Source organism: Danio rerio, chromosome 1 (genome assembly GCF_052040795.2).
Source record: "Danio rerio strain M-AB ecotype USA chromosome 1, GRCz13ab, whole genome shotgun sequence".
Taxonomy (NCBI): domain Eukaryota; kingdom Metazoa; phylum Chordata; class Actinopteri; order Cypriniformes; family Danionidae; genus Danio; species Danio rerio.
This window is the reverse complement of record NC_141021.1, coordinates 36,324,363-36,349,577: the sequence shown is the minus strand read 5'-3', so window position 1 is coordinate 36,349,577 and position 25,215 is coordinate 36,324,363. Positions and strand designations below refer to the sequence as shown.

The window sequence follows — 25,215 nt, the reverse complement described above, 5'->3', positions numbered from 1 at the left end:
GGTTGGAGCTAAACTCAATAGGACACTGGCCCTCCAGGATCGAGTTTGGACACCCCTGCCTTTTAGCATACTAATAACTTTAGTTGTATGGTTAACATGGAGCCCTTTAAAATTCATAAAGGGACAGCACAATTTACATTTACAAAATTCAATTTGTACATTTATACAATTTGTGAATTCACAAGTAAAAATCATAAATATTTTCACCAAATGAATTAGATTCATGTATTTATGAATCGTGTTTTGAATTCACAAATTGGATTTGCATATTTATGAATCGTGTTTTGAGCTTACAAATTAATTTAGCATATTTATGAATCGTGTTTTTAAACTTACGAATTGGATTTGTGTATTTTTGAATCATGTTTATAATTCATGAATTGCATTTGTGTATTTTTTAATCGTGTTTTGAATTTACAAATTGAATTTGCATATTTTTATAAATTTTATATTTACAATTAGATTTTTGTATTTTTAAGTTGGATTTGAGTATTTATGACTCGTGTATTGAACTTACGAAATGGATTTGTGTATTTTTGAATCGTGTTTATAATTTATGGATTGTATTTGTGTATTTTTTAATCGTGTCTATAATTCATGAATTATATTTGTGTATTTTTGAATTCTTTTATAATTCATGAATTGGATTTTTGAATTGTGTTTTGAATTTACAAATTGAATTTGCATATTTTTTTTATCGTTTTTTAAAAATATATAGCCTATGATTTTGGCATTTTTAAAAATCTTTTTTTTTTGAGTTTACGAATTGGATTTAAATATAAATCATGTTTTGAACTTATGAAATTAATTTGCATATTTATGAGTCATGTTTTGAACTTACAAATTTAATTAGCATGTTTATGAATCGTGTTTTGAACTTAAAAATTGGATTTGTGTGCGGCAGAATAGAGAGGGCGGCATCCGCGACACTACCCTCACCACCCGCGCGGCCGCGCCCTATATCCGCAACTGCGTAGGGCGGCCGAATAGAGAGGGCGGCGTCCCCGACACTACCCTCACCACCCGCGCCCTATATCCGCATAGGGCGGCCAAATAGAGAGGGCGGCATCCGCAACACTACCCTCACCACCCGCGCCCTCAGTTATATCCGCGTCTAGTGAGGTATAATACCCTGTGCTTTCACTTTAGGGTTGAGAGCGGCGCGACCGTCCTATGCCTAGAGCGGCAGTTCAGCTTGCTCCGGCCCTGCATACAGGTGTATTGAGTAGGCTAAATTGTCATTGTATGGGTGTTTCCCAATGATAGGTTGCAGCTGGAAGGGTTTCCACTGCGTAAAACATATGCTGAATAAGTTGGTGGTTCATTCGCTGTGGCGACTCCTGATTAATAAAGAGACTGAGCAGAAAATAAATAAATAAATTTTACAATTGGATTTGTGTATTTTTGAATCATTTTTTGAATTTCTGAATTTAATTTGCATATTTTTTAATAGTTTGTAATATTTACAAATTTGATTTGTGTATTTTATATATATATATTTGGATTTGTATATTTTTTAATCATGTTTTGAACTTAAAAATTTCATTTTGTAAATGTGAATTGTGTTGTGGATGTATGATTTTTATTTTGTAAATTAAATTATTATTGATAATAAAGTATTATTTTTGAGACTGATCTGGCTCCATAAGTTAGATTACTTAACTGACGTCAACAGAGAGGAACCCCCACTCAATATGCGGAAGCAAATAGTCAGATTTACTAACTTGCATGATTTAATTGTACACCATAGTAAAATTTGATTTCACTCAGGCTTTAAGGTATGGACACTTTAAGTACTAATACATAACTTCAAAGTACCAATATAGACCCTTTAGGTACTAACATGTACCCTTTACATAAGAAGTGTGACTTTTGAAAGGGTACCATCTCAGTGACATTTTTTTTTTCTTTGTACATACTGAGAGTGCATAATGAAGGGAAATACTGATGGCTTAGTTATGACATGTCAGCAGGGGGACACTGGACCATGCTAACCAGCCAAATTTTTACCCCTTGGTGTAAACTTGACAGATTTACATAACATTGTGTACCAGACACTTATTATTATTTTTTTTTATAAAATTCTCCATTTCAAAATACTAAAATCTTTAAGTGGACAAATGGGTTGATTTACTCACAGTCATGTACAAAAGTATATACACGCACTATGTAAACAACAAGTAGGTGTGATTTCACCAAGCAGGACACAACATCTGTGCTGATCCCGGAACATCATTCCAATCAGCCACTCAGATTTGAGGGGTACGTTTACAGTTTATGTTAAGTTTAGACCTACAGTTATGGTTGTCATTGTAGTTCAACTAGTAACCCCCTCCCAGACTGGGAATGGTTTAGGGTTAGGTTTAGGGGAAGGGGTTAGGTATGGATTATATTTCCGAAACATTAATGAATTTCCAGGGTCAACATAGATGTTAATCCAGGATCCCATTTTGCTTGGAAAAATCTACCCACCGTAAACAATACACTGATGCAATGTCTCTGAGAGATGTGTAATTCTTGCAGAAGTCCAGTGATTTACAGTATGACACGTCTGTCTTGAAAACCACCAAAACCTACAATCCATTAGCCCATTTCTTCCTCCTTCTCAGGCAATTTCACAAGACAGTGCTGCAACAGAGTGGCAGAAGTTTTTTAAAGGCTTTCTTAAAGTCCTCATTAAAGATGGTGTATATAAGTGGGTTTATAAGTGAATTGAGATACCCAAGCCAGGTGAGAAAATCTGCAAGCACCGCAGAGGTGGTGCAGGTCGGACAAATATTCACAATCACCTCCTTCAGGAAGAACGGTAACCAACACACCACAAAAGCTCCCAGGATTAGTCCTAATGTCAAAGCTGCTCGTCTCTCCCTGGCTCCTGGGTTCCTCCGGACTCTGATGAGATTACCTGATGAGGAAGTAATGCGCACTCTTTCCCCATCTGTCGAAGGATCAGAAAAAGACTTCTCGATTGGGCAGAATGAGTCAGGACTTAAAGCGATGTCTTTATCAGAGCTCATTCCCGGAAGCATCACACTGCTGACGGTCTGTTTGACTAACCGGCTGCTTCCTCTACGGTTACGAAGCATCTCCGCTGCCTTGTAGATCTTGTAGTAAAGAACCAAAATGAGTGCCAAAGGAATGTAAAATGCTCCAAAAGTTGAGTAGACGGTAAAAGCCACATGGTCGTGTTCAATCAAACAGTCCATGGGTTCCCTCTTCCCGTCCTTAAATTCTACTTTAGGGAATTTCCTCCATACTAAAGGTGGAAGGGACACCAGAATGGAAAGTGTCCACAGAGACAAAATGGTTACAATCGCTCTTTTATATGTGCGTTTTTGCGAATACGCCACAGCATCAGTGATGGCACGGTATCGATCCAGCGCAATGGCGGCGAGGTGTAAAATTGAGCAGGTGCAGCATGTAACATCGACACCTAACCACAGGTGGCAAACAATGGGGCCGAGGACCCAAGTCTCTTCTGCAATGTACACAATGCTGACGGGCATCACCAGAACAGCGACCAGGAGGTCTGTCACAGCCAGAGAGCAAATGAGGTAGTTGGCGGGTTGGTGGAGCTTGCGGGTGATCAGGATGGCAGTGATGACCAGGGAGTTGATGGCAGTGGTCGCCACAGCCAGGAAGGAGAGAGTCAGAGAAAGGAGGATCTTACTGGGGCTCATCTTGCTAGCCAGAACATCAGAGAGATCCACAGACGTGCAGTTAATGGGGTCCATGCTGGAAGAATTTTATGATTTTGCCCTATAAAAGAAGGATAAAGAGAAAGTATGAGAAAAGTCATTCCTGTTTGAAAAACTTTCATTTACATTGATATGATGAAGTGTAGAAAAAAATGAGACTTTCATTAACAAGTGGTAAATCAGTCAAACCGTGACACATCTCTAGAGGATTTAACCTCATTATTTTCGTGCATTCCTTCAAACGATATCCTAAGAGTTCATTTTAATTAAAACGATAACAGATAAATTACACCATCCAAAAAATGTTCAAAATTCCACAAAAACATATATCTTTTTTAAGACATGAGAAAATAACCAGGCAATATTTCCACAATAAAACAAGGTTATTAATATCAATATGATTAAAATTGTCAAGTTGAAATATAAATATTTAAATAACACTATGGAATAACCTCTACTCTTTTTTTTTAGTTTATTGTTCACAAGTGGAAATTCATCTTTAATTGGCTTCACCACACAAACAGATCAACGTTCACATTACACACATCACAGAAAAAACAGGCATCACAAATAGACTCAACGTTATCACATATATCACATTAAAAACATTTAAACATTAAAAAAATCTATTTTAAAAAGCTTTAATTCTATATATTGTATTGATTATTATAACTTTAAACTTGAAGGTGCAGTAGGGGATTTTCTTCAGAAACATTTTTTGTTGTGGTAGTTGAAAATCTATTCACATTTCAATAGCAATGTTTAAAATAATAATTTAAATGTATTTATACATATTTTTGTATTCTGGTTAAGGCATAAGACTAAAAAATGTTCATCCAATTAAAATTTGTCAGGCTGACGATTCTCATAATTGAGGGATTGTTAAGATAATTTTTTATTTTCTTTATTTTGTCAGAATACACAGCGACTTAAATGGCTGCTACACTCTTAGAAAAAAAAATGGATAATAGCCCAAACTGTCTGTCAACTATTTTCAATTTCATAAGGGACCTTTTACAGCATCGATAATGTAGAATTTAATTTAGTTTAACAAAAAAACGAGAAAAATAGTGCTGTTCCGCTTAGCCTGCTTTACTGTGGTGGAGTTGGTTTTATATTCACATCACATTGGTTCATTTTTGAACCATGACAATGCATGCTTCCTTTATTGTCTACCATGCTACTTTGAATATTCGACCTGAAATAGCATGTATATGTGGTTGCTTTAGGACAGCATGTGAGAGACCAGTAATCCTTGCATGCATGAAATATTGCACACTATGACAAGTTTTGATTGATAACTACACAACTGAAAACATGCTAGATATAATACAGTTTTTCGTTCAGAATTGTAGTAGCCTATTATAAAGTAGGGTTGCACAGTTTGACGGTACTTCAATAGCACAGCGATACCATGGCTCCAAAATACTGGCTGTGCCACTGTAGTTTGTAAAAGGTAGTATCGTCCTTAACGGTTCTACAATATTTAATGTTGCATTCATTTGTGACGGCAAATAATCAATAGACCACTAGATTTTAGCTTAATTTTAACAGTCTGCTTTAAGGCTGAGAAACTGTGTAGAATTGGTGCTTTTTATGCTATTGCGCTTTCTGATGGTTCAAACACACATCTGAATAAGTTCAATACTGTTCCAGTGAATATTATTTAGCTATAATGACAGTGATAAACTCTTAAACAGAACAACTCACTAAAGTGAAATTTGTAATAACTTTGAATTCTTACCTGATTAGAAATAAAAAAAGAAAACATCAGAAGAGAAAAACATAGAATAGCAAAAGAAAACACTAAGAAAACTATATTTTTTTCACTTCATATTTGGTTGAAAAAAATCTCTGTTACGAATTGTGTTTGGTATCATTTGTATCTTAATTTTATTGTACTTTTTGTTGGTCAATTATCAACAAAAACGAGAAAACAACAACAATTAAATAAGATTTAAAAGTATTTCATATTTTTTTCACCTAATTCAATTATCCTTTAGTAGTGGTGCCATTGTAGCTAGCGATAAAATTGACTTTGCAAGACAAAGTAGTTGTTTTTTTAATGCTAAATGTCATTTCCATCACAGAATTGCTATTAAGAACAATACATTGTTTCGTTGTGAAAAAATTTGATTTTCAAAAATTGATTTTCAGGGATTTTCACTGTTGGACATTGTTAGTGGACAAATGAAAATAATTTTTCAGAGAGTAAACTAATTTAGTTGAGTGCTAATTTATTTTCCCATAGCTAAGGAAAAACCGTCTGAAAAACATTCATTTCAAACACAAACTCAGGCAGTCTGGTGCAATTTTTTATGGAGATTAAACTTGAGGAGTCTGATTTTTATGCTGTGTGGTTTTTAAGGTGTCAGATTTGTTTGCTCGCCCTCTTTTCCTAATTTACCTGCTCATATTAGCACAAGATGGCTTTCAGGATTACATGCCATATTTAAAAATACATTGGGCACATTACTTAAAAGGTACTTACCACTTTTTTAGTTCTCTCTTTTGGGGCAAAGGAATTATGATCATGCCTGCCAAGCTAGATGAAAGCATCTTAAAATGTTTACTATTTGCGTCACTTCTAGTGAAGCTGTAATCTGGCCTGGCAGTAAGATGCTGATAACACTGAGAGACATTGCTGCCACCCTGTCAATCTAACATGCTCCACACAAGTTTGATGATTCATTTTTCACAGTGCAGTGGAAAACACACCAGTGAACACATCGACTGCTCAAAAACCAAGAAATGGATGGCCAACCATGTCTTTATCGATGCCAAGCCATGCTAGTCAGAGTGATCATATTAAGACCATCCCAGCTTTTTTCCTCTGCCAAGCACACTTCTCACTTCCTACAGTTGGCTACAGCAGGATCAGAATGTTCTGTTCACTTTGCTCTCTAATGATATTTTTAAGATTCAATCATTCATTGACACTACAAATGTATCTTTACATTGCAATGACTATAAACAAAGGGTCTGTTCCAAAACTAGTCAGCTGCCTTGTTGTTTTTGTCTTTTAAAGAACACATTGAGCAATTTATAATGCTGCATACAGCCAGCACTTCTTTAAGCCTCAATTCAAAGGCATTACCATGTTGCTAAGTTAAAAAGTTTGTGCTTTTACGCTAGGTTTGATTGTTTAGTTTGAACCCAAGTTCAACAAGCATTTTGGTTTAGTCTACCAGAGTAAAGCTGAGTAGCAGTACAGTAAAGTATAGTGTGTTTATGAGTCTATTTCCACTGTCAAAGTTACCACAAAAGCAGTCCATTCCACTGTTTTGGCACTTTGCTTGTGATAAGATGCTTACTGTACAAGATGAGACAATACATGAAAATGGATTCACAAGAACGAGACAAGACGGGATTTAACACTATTTTAGGAAATCCTCAATGATAAAATATATGAATGGAAAATATTTGAACTGAACAAAAATCACAAACTGCAAAACAATTTAGCTACTTTTTTTCAAATCAACTAGTAAGGAATGTTATTTCTCTTCTATTTTTATGAGTCTAGCAGTAAGGGACGTGAAATTGCGACAAATATTTACCTATACTTACCTACTGACTTGCTTCTCCCCTGTACAATTTCAGTTTTTAGTGTTTAATTTTCACTTTCATTCAGCAACATTTCATTCATGCCTCTGTGACAAACTTTGAGCTACTGGATGCGAGTAAGTAGGGAGAAAGGAAAAAGTTGTTTTAATATAATTTGAAACCGCACACCTAATGAAATGAAACCTTCAGCTTTTCCCAGACAGCATAAACATGTGTTTGGGGATGATGGTGAAGTGTGTGTGCGTGAACTCAAGAGATGTTTGTGCCCTGTGGTTCTTTAATACTGAATCTGTAATTGCAAAGAATAGTGTCAAACAGCCCTGTGTGTATTGAATATCCTGTCACAAACTTCAGTTAAAAGTCCTACCTGACTGTACTAGTTTGATTGCGGTGTTTACATGTCTGCACTGCACTTACAATGCGACTAAAATAGGAATACTCCACGTCTTAATTCATTTATGATAATTATGTCTTTTAGCTTGTAATCAGTAATGCCCATGGTTAATGTGTGTGTCGCGGCAGCTGTTAAACTGAACAGGGGTTAGGTCACACCCACCCGCCCAACCAAGTGACGTGCAACACAGAGGCCAGTCTGGGTTGACAGGTTTGTGCAAAGCACTCAATTTGCAGTTTAAATCTAATCCTGCCTCCAACGTTCACATTCACGAGACTTTGTGACATGAGATATCGTCATAAACCTTTTTGGCACCCTTTCCAAAGGGTATCTAGAACAAGAGAATGTACCAAAAGGGTGGAGTTAGACTCGCAGCTAACTGTTATTGGTTTACAGGGAATGGTCACCAGCCTGTGTAACAAGCCTGGGGAATGCAACACATGAAGCCTTATTTTAAATTAACAAGTTGATAGGGTGACCCATTCTGAGACATTTTGTATTGTACTGAACTGAACTGTACCTCTCAGTGAAAATGAGGCATTAGGGTGTTCACATGTGGCAGGTTTGTTTCAGTTAAAATGGATCATGTACTCTGTTAAGTGTAAACATTGCCATCTGAACAGCCTGTGGACACTCTCTCAAAAACAAAAGCTGTCACTGGGGTGGTAAAAGGTACATTTTGTACATCAAAGTCATAGAAAAGACACAGGATGTAATGCCACAAGCCTGGACGCAAAATATTTGAAAATATTGGGCCAGTGTGAAGGTAATGTGCATCATTTTGTCGATTAAGAATATACTGTTTATGAAAACACACATGCACACACACACAAGTAAATAATAGCTTTCAAGTATACTTGAGACTGGTCTCAAGTACATTTGTACTTTTTCTTGTACACTTGATCTCAGAATAAATGGACTAGCCACAACCTCAACTGCAGGTCTAATATTAAATTGCTGGTACGTTGTCTGATTTATTTGCTAGCATCATTAGTGTTACTGGATGTGAAAATATTTTATATGCAAAAAAAAAGCTATATCTAATTCCAGGAGAAAATTTACAAGTATTTACATTTTGAGCTGGTGGATATTAACCAGGTAGCAAGTACTGCTTTAAAATGCCAGAAGAAGAAGAAGGAAAAAAGAAAAATAAGCAGCCAGGCAATGTTTAGAAAACTGAATTTAAACTCATACAGCTGTTCATTAGTTGCTCAAAAGTTCACGACCACAGTTTTAAAAGTCCAAATCCCAAGGAAATGTGCCTTTCATGTCATTAGCTGTTTCTAGTGTTTTGATTTATGAGCATAACTGGAATATTGCATAAAATATTTGTGAATAAAGCAGCGTTTTCATCCAATTGGTAAAAGAGAACAAAACAGTAATTTTCTGATATTGGTGCCAAATATTAAAAGAAAAATGAAATTTGCTGTGGTAGCAGAAGCCAATGTGGGCCTTTTTCTTATTTAATAAATTGCTTGCTCCTTAGAACAGAAGACAAAACTCAATGATACATGTTGGCCTTTAGAGGTGCGAGACTGCTCTTTGGGAGCGCAGCCACTCAAGACAATTCTGGGAGGCAATATTAAGCCCCTTTGATGACAGACTTTGGCTTAGGGATTTTACAATGATTAAAACAACATTTCAGATATTTTACAATGTGGTCGATAACAGTTTTTTTTCAAGCATTGTGCAGCACTGAAGCTGCATTTTCCACACACTCCCACTGTCAGTATCTTTCTGTATACCTAACACTCTTCTTTCCCTACCAACCCATATTACAGTAATTGATATTTGCCAGCAAAAAAGTTGTAACAGAACTAAACCAGGAATTTTGAGTAGGCTTTCAGCTGAAATTCCCATCAGTTTGTAATGATTGTCTTTTTGAGGCATGTTTTTCTGTATTTCAATATAAATATGGCAAAAACATAAATAAATAATGAAATTTGTCATTAGTTTGTTAAAAGTTTTGAAATTAGTTAATGTAAAAAAAGTGCTGAAAATGTATAGCTTTTTGTGGCTTGTAGAGAATAAGTGAGAAAAGTATTTGGGAATTTCGAACAGTGTGCTTATTGCATGCATTTTGTATGAAAGCAACATGTGAAGTTTCCCAAACTAAGTCCGGGAGGAGCATGTGAGAGAAGCACCCCATCGGTAATCATTAGCTAGCCAATCAGAGAATTCTAAACTCAACATAATTATCCTGCCTAACTCTACTTCTTTATAGGAAGACCCCACCACATCCACCCCTTCTCCCTCCTCCTCTTTTCTAGTTTAATCCAGGATAAGGTGACATGGCAGCTTAATGGTTAGCACTGCTGCCTCACAGCAAGAAAGTTGTTGATTCAAGTCCTAGCTGGACCAGTCTGCATTTCTGTGCAGAGATTACCAGAGGTGAATAGTAACGAGTTACATTTACTTCGTTACAGTTCATTGAGAAGAATTGTTGGGTGACGTGTACCTTCTGAGTACATTTAAAAATGTGAACTTTACGCTTACTCAAGTAAATTATTAGAGAAAACATTGAAGAGGTTGTTTCGTGAGATTTTACTATAGGGAGGGTCTCCCACTGTGCCCACTTTGATGGCTGAAGTCGAGGAAAATGTACAAGTTTATGCTGCGGTCATGCCATGTCACCATCTGTGGTTACGAGAAGGACGGTCACGCAGTCTGTGCAGTGAGTTTATCAGACTAGGTTACCAGCGGCCTCAAGTTCACTCTATATTTTCACTCCAAGATCCAAGATCAACAAGGACAGTTTGATAATGCAATGCATGCTGTAGCTACACCGAACTGAATTGCAACCTACACAAGCCTAGTCCAACCGAAACTAACAGGTAGTGTCAAAATTTTCGCAATTTGGCCCTTATTAATGGTAACTGAGATAACTAATGAAACTGCTTAAACAAACATTTAAACATTACCTTTTTAAGATAAAAATGGGGTTTATATATATATATATATATATATATATATATATATATATATATATATATATATATATATATATATATATATATATATATATATCTTCTTCTTTTACTTTTACTTGAGTAAAAATTTCCTCAAGTACTTGTACTTTTAATTGAGTATAGATTTTAGATACTCTACCCACCTCTGGAGACTACATGTTCTCCCCGTGTTCGTGTAGGTTTTCCCTGGGTACTCTGTTTTCCTCCCACAGTCCAAAGTCAAGTGATAAAGTGAATTAAATAATAGTAACAAGTCACAAACAATTTAGTGCTGAGCTTCTCTACCTAAGTGCACTGGTGTGGTTGGATTGGCAGTCTATTCATAGAGCTGTCATTGTTAATCATTGATTAGGCTGAATGTATTGGGGAGCTCTCGAGAACAACCTGATCTCGTACCCCCTTACATGCTTATTGACCAGACGAGAGCTTTGAGCTCATCTATCCTCAAGCGCAGAATTCTCTCCTGGGACAGCATGTCTGGTAACATCATTACAACAAAACTGAAAAAACTCTAATGCTTTCTCGTCACCACCGATTTTTTGTTATTACACGATCTCTTGAAATAAAATCCCATTACTTTTTTTATACACATGCAGCAAATTATTCTTTAAATGTGTCCTTCGAAGTTTATGCAATTTTTTAATTATCGGATAAAAAAAGTTTATCCTATCAGTTGTGTGCATGTTTTTCTGAGCACATTTTAAAATGTATGTCCATCTTGCGATTTTCCTTAAGCAATTTTGATGCAATATTCCAAAAAGCAAATAAAAATGCTTGGATGAAAACAAATATTGCCCTTCATGCAGTCACACTGTTATGACCTCCAGAGGACAATGGCAAAAATACTTTCTCTCTTTGTGGGTGGCAGCTTTGTTGAGCTGCACAATCAAGGCCTCGCACAGCACACCATTCCTACTGGACACATAAATCATGGTCACACCAGAGTTTGAGCTTGCGAAATTCTGTCGTATGATGCTGCAAAATGGGGCACGATAAAACAATATGATTAGACATCGATAAAATGAGCAATTGCTCTATATACACTTCTTTACATTTCTGTACAGAGAGGTCATGTTTTGTTTTTATATTGGTATTACTCAATCACATGATGCAATTTCACAGGTCAGAGTTAACCAAGCTTGGACTTTCGAATGCAGCAACATGCAAAACTTGTCCCACGAGCTTGCATTTTCAGTCTGTAGCATTCGTATACATATGAATAAAAGTTTATGGGGTGAAAAGTGCAGTATAACCGTGGATTGAGAGATTCTATTTTACATTTCCTAAAAGATCTTGAGAATTGTGGGACAAAAAATAAAAAATCAAGTGTTTGACCCCAAAATAATTAACCTGCACTGAGCCAGAGGATCAGATGGGTTATTCATCAAGGCACAGGCCAATTGTCAAGCCAGATTAAGACCCTTTGTGGTGCTGACTCCATATAATCATAAGATCATGTGTGAGAAGGGCTTAAATGTCTTCAAATGTCACTTTCATGACAGGATCTTAGTAAAACACAACACACAGGGGAAGAGTACGTTAGGAGACTGGCAGTTGAAAAGTAGGTCAATTAAAACATGACTAACGCCTGTGTCCTTTGTGGTTATTGGGGCATAGAGACACTATTTAAGATCAAGCAAAGAAGACCTCAGGGAAAAAGAGAATGAGAGACAGGTCTAGAGGTGATACAGGGAAACAAACCAAGCATTGAGAACCCGCTGGGTTATAATTTTTGCTTCGCCTAAGAAATAAAAAGACTTGTATTAATTTGTGGACCCTGCCTTCCTTCTCACCACATAGATAAATCTCATCACATCCACATCTCCTCCCACACCACAAACCTGCCCCATTGGAATTTTGCAAAGAAGCACTAAGCATGGGACACTGAAAGGTGTATAAATGTTTCTCAGACTAGAAGACATGAACTGGATTAGTAAGTTCCTGGGCAAAATATAGTAGACCATAAAATTGACAAAATGTGTTGTGAATACATCCTCAAATCTTTATGGTCAGTAACTGATTGCCATCATTATTCAATGCATCGCCTTAAAATAAATAGTTAATTGTATTTCTGTTTGTGTGACAGATCCTTGTATGTTGCCATTGAAATGTGTTGTTTTCACCTTATTTGATTGATAAGGTTTGATTGTTATTTTCACCTATATTGATTGATGATTGGCTCTTGCATTAGAAGGCAGGGCATCGTTGTCAATATTGACCATTACACTTTTCTCCATTCAAAACTACACGAGTGACATGTCTTATGGATGCCATAGTCTTCGGTAAAACATATGTCAGAATAGTTGGAGGTTCATTCCACTTTGGTGACCCCTGATAAACATGGGACCAAGCCAGAGAAAAATTAATAAATGAATAATGATGTAAATAAAAAACATAACATCCAAAGACTTTACTATTTTATGCTGTCAGTTTCTTTATTCACAAATTAATTCAGTTGAGGATTATAATCTAGTGTATACAAAAATTAGAAGATTAGTAATAAAATTGAAATAAGAAATTAGTCTAACTTTAAACTGCATAACATTTGATTTATGAAAGTTGACTGAAGCTGTGATTTTTGGGATATGTTGAACAATGGAATGGCTAACAATGGTTTGAGGGAATATATGCACTTAAGCTAAGCATAATCATTTTTTTCAAGCCTCAAAATACATTATGGGGATCGAGATGACGCTTCTTAGAATCTGGCCAAAATGAGGTGTCTGAGGGGACAGAATAATTATGCTTTCAACCTTTTGGAATAACACTGGTGTGCTTATAATGCTTTAAAGTGCTGCCAACAGTGACAATTTCTTAAACAAAGCATGGGTCAAGCTGAATATCAGATCAAGAAGAATAACAGCAGTGTCTTTTCAAGTACAAAAAATAACTTTGGTTTTTGATCTTCATCTAACTTTCTCCACTTTCATGCATTTGAATAACTTTCCCACATAATACTATCAAACAAAGATTTAAAAATGCAAAACAAAACATCAGGCCTCAAATGATTCTTAGTCTAAAATTAATACGCAAGATAAAAGCAGTATTCTGTTCAAGTGAATTACAGGTTCCATTGTGTGTGTGCAGGCAATAGGGACAGTGTCTCACACCAATAACTTCTTGATTTGCACTCTATTAAAGGTATTTGCATATGTGATATGCCTTGAAGACGTCTAAATCCCTTCCTGGGTCGCCTGCTAGATGGCAATTCCCTTCCTTAGGGAGTCTCAAAAGACCAAAGGTAATTGCGAGAAGTTTCACTGAATATATAAGTGTTGGAAGGATTCACAATTCCCTCCCTAACCCTCTACTCTGAGCATTCATTCAGCTTTTAAAATGCATGGCAGATTTGTCAATGTTTTCACTTGTGCTGTGCCATCATCTGCCTTTACATATCTTTTCAGAATAAATTAGTGAATCAAACACAAGTAATCAAATTATGATGATTCAGAAAATAACTCATATGTGAAAATTGCGTTACTCATATTGGATATTGGATAGAGAAGATATGTTTTTTTTTTTTTTTTTTTCCAAATATACATGCTCTAAATTAAATGTGTAGTTTTTTACATCAAATCATGTGTTTTATTTTAGACTCAATAATATATTTGAAAAGAAAAATGTAGGACGAGACTTAATTTTAATCCTTTTTGATTGGATTGGATTGATGATGAGAAATGGTTGTTGCAAACTAGAAAGAAGCCAGGTGTTTAAAAGGGACAGGATGAGAGATTAATAAAGATAGCTGAATTGGAAAGTGATTTTAGAGCAGGGACAAGTTATTTCAGTTTGATAAATGAATAATAATAATAAAAAAAACTTTTGAATTATATAAAGTTGAAGCCAAAATTATTAGGCCCAGTGAAGTAAGTATACAGTGTAAAGTAAGTATACAGTTGAGGTCAGAATTATTAGCCCTCCTTTGATTTTTTGTTTCTTTTATAAAAATTTCCCAAATGATGTTTAACAGATCAAGGAAATTTTTACAGTATTTCTTAGAATATTTTTTTTTTCTTCTGGAGAAAGTCTTATTTGTTTTATTTCGGCTAGAACTTGAATATTTTTTTAAACAGGGACAAAATTATTAGGCCCTTTAAGCATTTTTTTTTTCTATAGTTTACAGAACAAACTATCGTTATACAATAACTTGCCTAATTACTCTGATCTGCCTAGTTAACCTAATTACCCTAGTTAAGCTTTTAAATGTGACTTTAAGCTGGATAAAAGTGTCTTGAAAAATATTTAGTTAAATATTATTTACATAATATTTGTCATAATGGCAAAGATAAAATAAATCAGTTTTAAGAAATGACTTATTGAAACTATTATGTTTAGAAATGTGTTGAAAAAATCTTCTTTCCGCTAAACAGAAATTTGGGAAAACAATTAACAGGGGGGCTAATAATTCAGGACGGCTAAAATTCAGAAATAATTCTCATCATTCAGAAAGGCTCTGAAAGCATGCATCCATGATTGAAATGTAACCTTAGGTGAACAGTAACAGACTCTGAAATGAGACGCAGATTCAGAGTTCCACATGAGGTTATTAATTCTCAAATAATATAAATATTACGAGCATAAACATTTAGTGAGCAGGTTACATTGTAACCCTGTGTCCTAACAACATGCTGCGTGACCAGATTTGCAGTGATAAGCAATTTGCCACACCAGACTAACACGACAGAAATTTAAACACAGCCATTCAGAAGCATACAATATCCAATCACTCACGAAATGGTAAGGTTTATAATCTATTTAATAAAATGTAAACCTCTTTAACATTATTAAATGTTCTAAAGTTCAATTTAAGATGGTTTATTTTATTTTCAAGATCTGAGGTGAACTGTCTGCTGCTGCTTTCGGTAGTATGGCAATAAATGACATGTAAAACGACATTCAAACTCCCATTATTAGCATTTAACACTGAATAAAGCACATGAGGTGTACCTGAGGTGATCATTGTAAGTTTTCTGTTGTTCAGATATAAGAAATAGAAGCAGTTTTTAATATATCTATTTGAGACGTTGGTTAGAACAAAAACTCCTTTTAATATGAAAAATATTGCTTCTGTTGCGTGTCGTTCCTTTTATTGAGAACACAGTTTAAATAAGCCTTTAGGCTTGATCATCAGACTTGCTCCAGTTGGTCAATCTAGCAACCTGCACTTGCTTTTGTTTTAATCCAGGAGTGTAATACACTGTTATACAACACTGTAAAAAAAAAATCCGTAATATTTACGGTAAAAAAAAAAAAAAAAACCCGCAGCTATGGTTGCCAGTATTTCACCTTTAAAAATACGGCACAAATCATAAAAGTAATTTCTCATTTTTACAGTAAACTACTGTTTTTCATTAATTTATAGACATATTATGTCTGTATTTTGAATTATTAACATCTACACATTTTTTGTTACAAGAGAGACACATAACACAAACATATGCAGTTGGTGGTGATGAAAAAGTTACGTAATGAAGCAATGCTCATCACAAACAACTTTTCCCACAAGCAGATAAGAATATTAGTTCATAGAAGGTGGTCAGTGTCATTTACACAGCTCAACTACTGGGTGTCAAACTTACACATCGCACCTTTAAAAAAGCAAGCGATTGGTCCATATTTGAAATTTCTGTGCAGAGAGGTCATGTTTTGATCTTCGACTGGTCTCACGCAGTCAAGTGATGCGATTTCGTAGGTCAGAGGTTACCAAGCTTGAAATTTGCAATGCAGCTAACTGCAGAACTTGTCACAAAAGCTCGCGTTTATGATCTGATGCATAAATGGATGTCTATAGGGTGAAAAGTACAGTATGATCACGACTTAACTTGTCTAATAAACTGCCTTTTTAACCTAGTTAAGTTTTTAAACTGCACTTAAAGGTGAATATTAGTATCTTGCAAAATAACTAAAACAGTGTTTAGTCAAAGAAATTGACTACATACAATAAAATGACAAACAAAATTGGTTATTAAAAATAGTTATTAAAACTATTATGTTTAAAAATGTTTTAAAAAATCTTTTCTTCTTTAAACAGCACTTGGGAAATATTTGAATAGAATTAATATTTCACCAGAGGGTGACCTGTAATAATTTTACCCTCATTTAAAGACATTTTAAATTCAAGTCATGTGTTGCAAAATAAATATTGTACACCCTACAGCAAAGTCAAATAAATCTAATATTTTTTTTATGGACTTCATAATTCTTATTAATAAAATGTTAATAACATTTTATGTTTTCTGCTAACACATTCAATAGGGTATACTAGTTATTAAACTGGTCTTAAACACATTAGTTTGTATTATGTCAATGTTGCCTTCAGTGCTGACTAACTAAATCCAATAGATTAGACTTGCACAAACATCTCTTTAGAATATAGGATCCCATATAAAGTATAAATGTAAAAGTGAGATGGACATTTTAATTAATTTTTTATTTTTATTTTTTGTCTGTCAGCATAAGTATTTATGTTGGGTACGGTATTTAGGTAGATGCCATTTGCACTAGGATGAATAAAAAAAAAGTCTTTGTTAATCAGACATGTCCAAAGCTGTTCCCAGAGTTCAGCAGCAACCTAATTAATGCACCTGAACCGGCTAATTAAGGTTTATAGACTCACTAAAAGGCAAATGTGTTGGAGTTCATTTATGCAGTACGCTTACACTCCAGGAACAGGATTGGAAACAGCTAGATGTCATTTGCACTAAGTGTAGTGTTACAAGCCAATTATACAAAAGGCAGCAGCTACTATTTGCACTTCTGTGAACTGTAGTAAACTTCACATCATCAGTACACAATAATACTAATGCATTTGGTGTATATTTATACTGGCATATCCCTATTCTAAAAAACCCAGCCCTGAATTTAACAACTACATTTTATTTTACTAACATAATAAGTAAACTGGTAACACTTTTTAATATGGTTGTATCAGCTAATGTCAGTTAAAAGGAAACTGTTATGCAGGTTTTTACAGGATGTAAAATAAGTCTCTGATGTCACTGTTGTGTGTTTGTGAAGCTTCAGCTCAAAATTCTTCACCAATAACTCTTTGAAACTGCCCTTTTTAGGCTTTGATCCAAATTGTGCAATTTTGGTGACTGAGGTTTTCAAGTAGAGATGCCCAAAGTATAGGGCCCATTGTATCTTTTGATTTGGCCCACCATCCCATCTGAGCGGACAGTGAGAATGTTGGCAATGGTTGGGGCAAATGCCTTTAACACAAATTGATTAAATGTTAAAATTAAATGTTGTAAATTAATCCGATTTTTTTCAAATACAAATACTGTCACACGATGGATAGACTAGATTGGTGTGCAAATCAAGGCAAAAACTAGAGTAGTTCTGTTATGAATGAGATTGTTTTTTGTTTTTGCTGTAATACGTTAATTATAAAATGTAAAAAATACTATATCAGTTAATATAAAGCAATGTTTTCTAGTCATTTTCAAATATTATTAAATAAATAAATAAATATTATAGGACATTGCCCATGGCAACTATATATATATATATATATATATATATATATATATATATATATATATATATATATATATATATATATATATATAGTTTTATATTTGTTTGGGTACCCTTGCATTAAAGGTCAAGTGAAGAAATTTGATATGTGGATTTTTATTCAATGTTTGACGTAATCTCAGCCAAAACAGAAGATGGTGGGACATAGTTTCCCTTCGGGTGGGAACCTTCAATGCTATTAGTGAATTTGATTTAGGAAAATCCACGAATTGGGAGGATTCGGTTCATTAGCCACTCGTCTGAAAGAGTATGGAATGGGCCAATGAATACAGCGTAATTGGCAGCGTAAGCTTGCGCAGGAGTGCTTCATTGCCAATTAACTCAGCATATAAGCACACGTGGAGCAAGCAGACGCCATCCTTTTCGCTTCAGAGACTTTTCTGATCGAGTCGATGAGGGTCCCTCTTGCTGACTACAGCGACTTCCGAGCAAACGAGTGTCTCCCGGTCCAGAGTGGGTATAAGCTGCGGCAGACGGTCGAGCTGGGATTCTCCCTTGCCTGGCGTTCTTTGGGTCCGTTCCTCCAGAGCGGTGCGTATAGTTGTATTTTTCCTAAAAGAGCAACACAGTCGTGCAGCACGTCCTTTTCAGGATGGCGCTCCGACTGTGCGTTTCTGGTTGCGGGGGTTTCCTGACTCCGGATGATGGACACGATCACTGCATTACATGTTTGGGGGTCCAGCATGTTAATGTGGTGCTCGTGAGCGGTTCATGTTATCACTGCGATGCCATGACCGTTGCGCAGCTAAGATCGTGGCTAGCTTTTGTAAAAGAGTGAACCACCCCAGTTGTCTCCTGCTCTGCAGGAGGCACTCGGGCAGATCTGAGGGTCTCAGCTGGAGATAATCCGCTGCCCAAGGGCTCGCGGACCTCCCGCTCCTCCAGGCGCTCCATCCAAGCTTCGAGCAGTGGGAGTGATCTGTCTAATCAGATGGTAGCTCTCACGCTCGCTGACACCGGCGATCAGATGTCCTCTATGGCATTGGAGGGTGGGCTTTCACTGTCCGAAGAAGATTCAGACCCTCTTGCCCACTCCTGGCAGGCGAGCGCCGTCAAGACGGATCCTGAAGCGGACATGTTAGCCGTGCTTTCCCGGGCTGCTTCGGCCGTGGGGTTGGAAATGGTTCATCCCCCAGCTTTGCGGCCGGACCGACTAGATGGGTGTTACGTAGAGGAAAAGAAGGTGAAGCCCTCTAAGCCTCTCGTCCCCTTCTTCCCGGAGGTGCACAGTAGGCTCACGCAATCTTGGAGGGCACCTTTCTCTGCCCGTGCTGCGTGTCTCTCTGCCCTCACCGCCCTTGACGGTGGAGATGCCAGGGGGTATGAGGCCATTCCGTCAATGGAGCGCGCTATCGCGGTCAATCTTTGCCTGCATGGCGCCCCTACTTGGCGGGGTCCGCCCCGTCTCCCGTCCAAAGCCTGTAGGTTATCTGCCTCCGGTGAAGCGGGTGCTTCGAGCACGTCGAAAGCCAGCAGCCCCCCCTGCCCAGGGCGCCGTTAAGTCCTATAAACGGACCGCAAAGCGTCCCTGAGACAGGCATCCGGAGAAGAGGAAACTTGCTCTTTCCCCGCTGGAGGGCGGGGCCCCTATTCCAACGGTACTTTTCAGTGCCACGAAAACATCAATGAAAGATCACTTTTCGGGCACGAACTTTGCCAGTCCGGGACGCGCTGCCTTCCAGCTCGCAGGTTCTATGTGCTTCGCCAGTAGCTCACGAGTGCTGGGGGGACGGTCTCCTTTCCCCCAACCCTCGAGCCCCCCCTCCGGAGTTAGGGCGCCGAGCCAGAGCGAATCGCTTTCCTCCAGCTCTTCTGCGGGACCCTTGCACTCCGCGGATCAGCACACCCACTCCGTGCTGCCCCACCGCTGGTACGTCAGCGATTGTAGCGATGACTCCATTAGCGAGGGCTCTGCCTGCCTGGTTAGCGCGGGCCAGCCCCTCGTGGTGGCTCATACGCACAATCAGACTCGGTTATGCGATCCAGTTCACGAAACGGCCCCCCAAGTTCACGGATGTGTTTTTCACCAGGGTCAGCCCCCTGTCCGCCCCTGTCTTGCGAGAGGAGATTGCTGCCCTCCTGGCAAAGGGTGCAATCGAGCCGGTCCCTCCAGCCGAGATGGAGAGTGGGTTTTACATCCCGTACTTCATCGTACCCAAAAAGAGTGGTGGGTCACGGCCAATCCTAGATCTGCACGTTTTGAACCGCTGTCTGCACAAGCTGCCGTTCAAAATGCTCAAGCAGAGGCGCATCCTCCGATGCGTTCGTCCTCTGGATTGGTTTGCAGCCATAGACCTGAAGGACGCGTATTTCCATGTCTTCATTCTTCCACACCACCGCCAGTTTCTGCGGTTTGAGTTCGAAGGTTGAGCGTGGCATTACAAGGTCCTCCCCTTCGGGCTCTCTCTGTCTCCACGGGTCTTCACCAAACTCGCTGAGGGTGCACTAGCGCCCCTTCGGCTCGCGGGCATCCGCATACTCAATTATCTCGACGACTGGCTGATTTAAGCCCACTCGCGGGAGAAATTGATTATGCACAGAGACAAGGTGCTCCGGCACCTCCGCCTGTTGGGGTTTCAGGTCAACCGAGAAAAGAGTAAAATCGCCCCTGTGCAGAGGATCTCCTTTTTCGGGATGGAGCTGGACTCGGTCACCATGGTAGCGTGCCTCTCCGGAGAGCGCGCTCGCCTGTTGCTGAACTGTCTGAGAGAGCTCGACAGCAAAATAGTGGTCCCACTGAAATACTTTCAGAGGCTCCTGGGGCATATGGCATCCGCAGCCGCCATCACGCCGCTCAGATTACTCCATATGAGACCACTTCAGCACTGGCATGCGGGCACACACCGAGTCTCTGTCACTGCGCTGTGTCGCCGCACCCTCAGCCCTTGGAACGACCCCTCATTCTTGCAGGCCGGTGTGCCTCTAGGACAGGTGTCCAGTCATGTTGTTGTTTCAACAGATGCTTCCAACACGGGCTGGGGGGCCGTGTGTTGCGGGCATGCAGCTGCGGGCCTATGGAAGGGTGCCCAGTTGCATTGGCATATTAATCGCCTAGAGCTGTTGGCAGTGTTCCTCGCTCTCCACCACTTTTTTCCGGTGCTGGAGCGGCAACACGTGCTGGTCAGGACGGACAGTATGGCGGCAGCGGCGTATATCAACCGTATGGGGGTATGCACTCTCGCCGCATGTCTCAGCTCGCCCGCCGTCTGCTCCTCTGGTGTCACCCGCAGCTGAAATCGATGCGCGCCATTTATATTCCAGGTATGCTCAACCGTGCAGCTGATGTGCTCTCACGGCAGCAAATACACTTCGGAGAATGGAGACTCCACCCCGAGTCTGTCTAGCTGATATGGGCGCGATTCGGGGAGGCCCAGATCGATCTGTATGTTTCCCCCGAGAACTCTCATTGCCAGTTGTTTTTTTCCCTGACCGAGGGCTCTCTCGGCACGGATGCACTGGCCCACAGCTGGCCTTGGGGCATGCACAAGTATGCGTTTCCCCCAGTGAGCCTGCTCGTGCAGTTACTGTGCAAGGTCAGGGAAGACGAGGAACAGGTTCTGCTAGTTGCGCCCCTCTGGCCCAACCGGACATGGATATCAGAGCTCTCCCTCCCCTGGTGGATCCCTTTGAGAGAGGACCTACTCTCTCAGGGACAGGGCACCATCTGGCACCCTCGCCCCGATCTCTGGAACCTCCACGTGTGGTCCTTAGACGCGAGGAAGACTTAGGTACTGAGTGCGGTGGTTAATACCATCACTCAGGCTAGAGCCCCCTCCATGAGGCGCGCCTACGCCCTGAAGTGGAGTCTATTCACTGAATGGTGTGTCTCTCGCAGAGAAGACCCCCAAACCTGCCAGATCAGTGTTGTGCTCTCTTTCCTTCAAGAGAAGCTGGAGAGCAGACTCCACTCCACCTCTACTAATTAGGTTTACGTGGCTGCCATCTCCGCTTATCATGACGCGATAGCTGGCAGCACCGTGGGAAAGCATAACCTCATCATCCGGTTCCTCAGAGGCGCTAGGCGAATTAATCCAACTCGCCCCCCTCTCATGCCCTCTTGGGATCTCACCTTCGTTCTCACGAGCTTGCGCACAGATCCCTTTGAGCCCCTCTAATTAGTATCTTTAAGATTTCTGTCCCTGAAGACAGCTCTGCTGGTCGCGTTGGCCTCCTGGGGTTGGGGACCTGGAGGCATTTTCGGTCAGTGACTCGTGCCTGGAATTCGGGCCGGATTACTCTCAAGTTATCCTGAGACCTCGCCCGGGTTATGTGCCCAAGGTTCCTACCACTCCCTTTAGAGATCAGGTAGTAAACCTGCAAGCGCTGCCCCCAGAGGAGGCAGACCCAGCCCTTTCCTTACTTTGTCCAGTTCGCGCTCTGCGCATCTATGTGGACCGTACTCAGTACTTTAGATCATCTGAGCAGCTCTTTGTCTGTTATGGCCGTCGGCGGCAGGGAAGTGCCCTATTAAAGCAAAGATTGTGGATGGCATTTCACTCGCTTATTCGAGCAGAGGTGAGCCGTGTCCCCTGTGATTGCGTGCACACTCCACTCGGATCGTTGCATCCTCTTGGGCACGTGCACGTGGCGCTTCTCTAACTGCGAGTGGAGCCGGTTTCCTCAAGGGTATTAGGTAACCCTTTGGTGATTGAGGAAACAACTAGGTAGGGTGTTGAAACACGCCTAACAAGGAGATACATGCACCTTTTTATGTGTCAGTAAAGTTCCCTGTCAGGTGAGCCCGGCAGATTCCTCCGTGGCCCCCAGCACTGACTCAGCGGAGGAGTCACTTGCTGGCCCACTACGTTTTAGGCCTGCCCGCTGGTCAGCCCGCGTTTTAGGTATAGGTGCCTGCTATGCGTGATCCCCACTAGGTGATCCCATATGCCTATTCCGCCACAGTTCAGTCCCCCCTCTTGGGTGGACCCGTGTCTTCCCTCTCCGCTAACCACCCCTTCTTATGCGCACTCCCCCTTCTTAGGGCTAGTCCATATGTAACTTTGCCATCTTATTTCCCCCTTGGGTAGCGGATGGCCTCCGCAGCCTCCTCCCTATCTCTCCTCCCTACCTGTCTTATTTTCCTAGAGTTATCTAGACGCTCGCGACTTTCCAAAAAATATACCTAAATCCGTAAAACTTCAGTTGAAGTGGGATAAGTTAGGGTCAGGGACACGTTGGAGGAGCGCGCCTCCCATGATGTGGGTGCGTCACGCTTGCTTGCCTATCCTCTCATCGGAGGCGTTGGTAAGGTGCAGTCATTATGGCGTTTTCCATAGTTCTCCCAATTCGTGGATTTTCCTAAATCAAATCCACTAATATCATTGGAGTTCCCCACCCGAAGGGGAATGCTTTGGTTACTAAAGTAACCCTCGTTCCCCGAGGAGGGGAACGTAAATGCTATTTATCATCGCCATAATGACTGTCCCTTAGCTGTTAGCAAAGTCTTTTCAGCTTAAAAAGGATGGCGTCCGCTTGCTCCACGTGTGATTATATGCTGGGTTAATTGGCAATGAAGCACACCTGAGCAAGCTTACGCTGCCAATTCATTGGCATTCATTGGCCCGTTCCATACTCTTTATATAATACTGATACTAACATCTAAAAAACTTTATTTTAATGGGACCTTTAAATTCAAATGAGATTGTGCTCTCTTCAAAAGACGGTGAAGAAACAGAACAGCTATGTGTCAGTAAAGTGGCAGATTCAAAACAGATGGTAATCTATTGTTGTAAAAAAATAAATGAGTGAAAAAGAAGAGAACCCAGTCCAGGAGACTCGAAACAAGCAGAATTCCTTTATTGAGACGTGTTGGTTAATCTGCAGTCATACAGCGTCTTTAAGATGTCCATGTGTCTGCAAGAGCCTACTAGAGGTCCGCAGTCTGCAAGTTCTTTCACAAGTCTCTCACAAGTCTCACACAAGTCTGAATTAAGACAAAGATTTCATGGCTATATTGTGTTCTTAGGAGGAGGGGATATGGCTAAACAAAGCATGCAAATTAAGAGTTGTGGTCGGCAGGGTAAACTGCTCTTTCAGGCCTTGATCCCATCATGTTCTGGAGACAGAAACCGCCTGACCATTTGATCGAAAAGAGAAAACAATAGACACCCCATGCTGTGAAACTGATAATTGCATCACTTTGGCTTAGCCAGTAGTCAGCAAGGCAAAGGTTAAATGACCCTCCTAGCTGGCATGTCAATGAAATAATATAATTAAAAACCAGAGAATATAACTTTTCAGTTATAGATTATTGTTCATTTGGAATTAGATTATATAAATTTATATTTCCACACTATGTCAAATACTGAAAATGTGTAAAGCAGAGGTTCTCAACCTATTTTACATCGGGGCCCGCTTATTTCTCTGATAAATTTTTGAAGGCTCACATGTCTAACATGTTTTTTTAAATGTTTGTATGAAATGCTCATTTAAACCTTTATTCATTAAAGTTATTTATTCATATAAATATGAAGAGTTTCATTGCAAAACGAGATTTATCCATTTTGAAAAATGTTTTTTTTTACATTAGTATTTAAGACATCAACATTCAAGTTCATTCAGAATTTTTGTATACATTAAACTATTACTTGAGCTCAGTGAAGGCCAGGAACACAATATTTTCAAATCCAGGATATTTTTTATTTAATTTTATGTCCAAATATAGTTCATAAAACAGTCAAAAACCAAGCCGAAATGCAACATATTTATTTTAACATTGTCAAGCATTTAAAATTGGTTAAAAAACTATACATCATAAATATATGGAATAATATATACAAAGATTGATCAATAATAATAATAAGATTCTGAGTTAGATTGGGCCAGAATGTACACAACACAACAAAACTTTTTTACCTTTTTTTTTTTTTTGCAAAACACTATATATCCACCTTAGGCTATATTCTACTACTGTAATACCATTAAGAAAAGCGAGTGAATCAATGTTTTGTTTGATAAGTAAGATTAAGTTAGTAAGATAAACGACTTGTAGCTTGTTACAGAAAGAGTGGAGGGCGGCTCCTTCCACACCCCTGCAGAAAACCAAACCTGA

The 25,215-nt window shown here is 39.2% G+C and overlaps 1 protein-coding gene across 1 annotated transcript in view; it reads right to left on the bottom strand.

Moving 5' to 3' along the window:
- Window positions 1-755: 755 nt before the first annotated feature.
- The window catches only part of htr1fb (5-hydroxytryptamine (serotonin) receptor 1Fb), a 50,337-nt gene continuing 25,877 nt past the window's right edge, over window positions 756-25,215 (bottom strand). The window contains exon 2 of the mRNA XM_087237324.1: window positions 756-3,759. Within this exon, the coding sequence (XP_087093450.1) occupies window positions 2,616-3,734 (1,119 nt within the window). The 5' untranslated portion in view covers window positions 3,735-3,759 and the 3' untranslated portion in view covers window positions 756-2,615. The remainder of the gene's footprint in view (window positions 3,760-25,215) is intronic.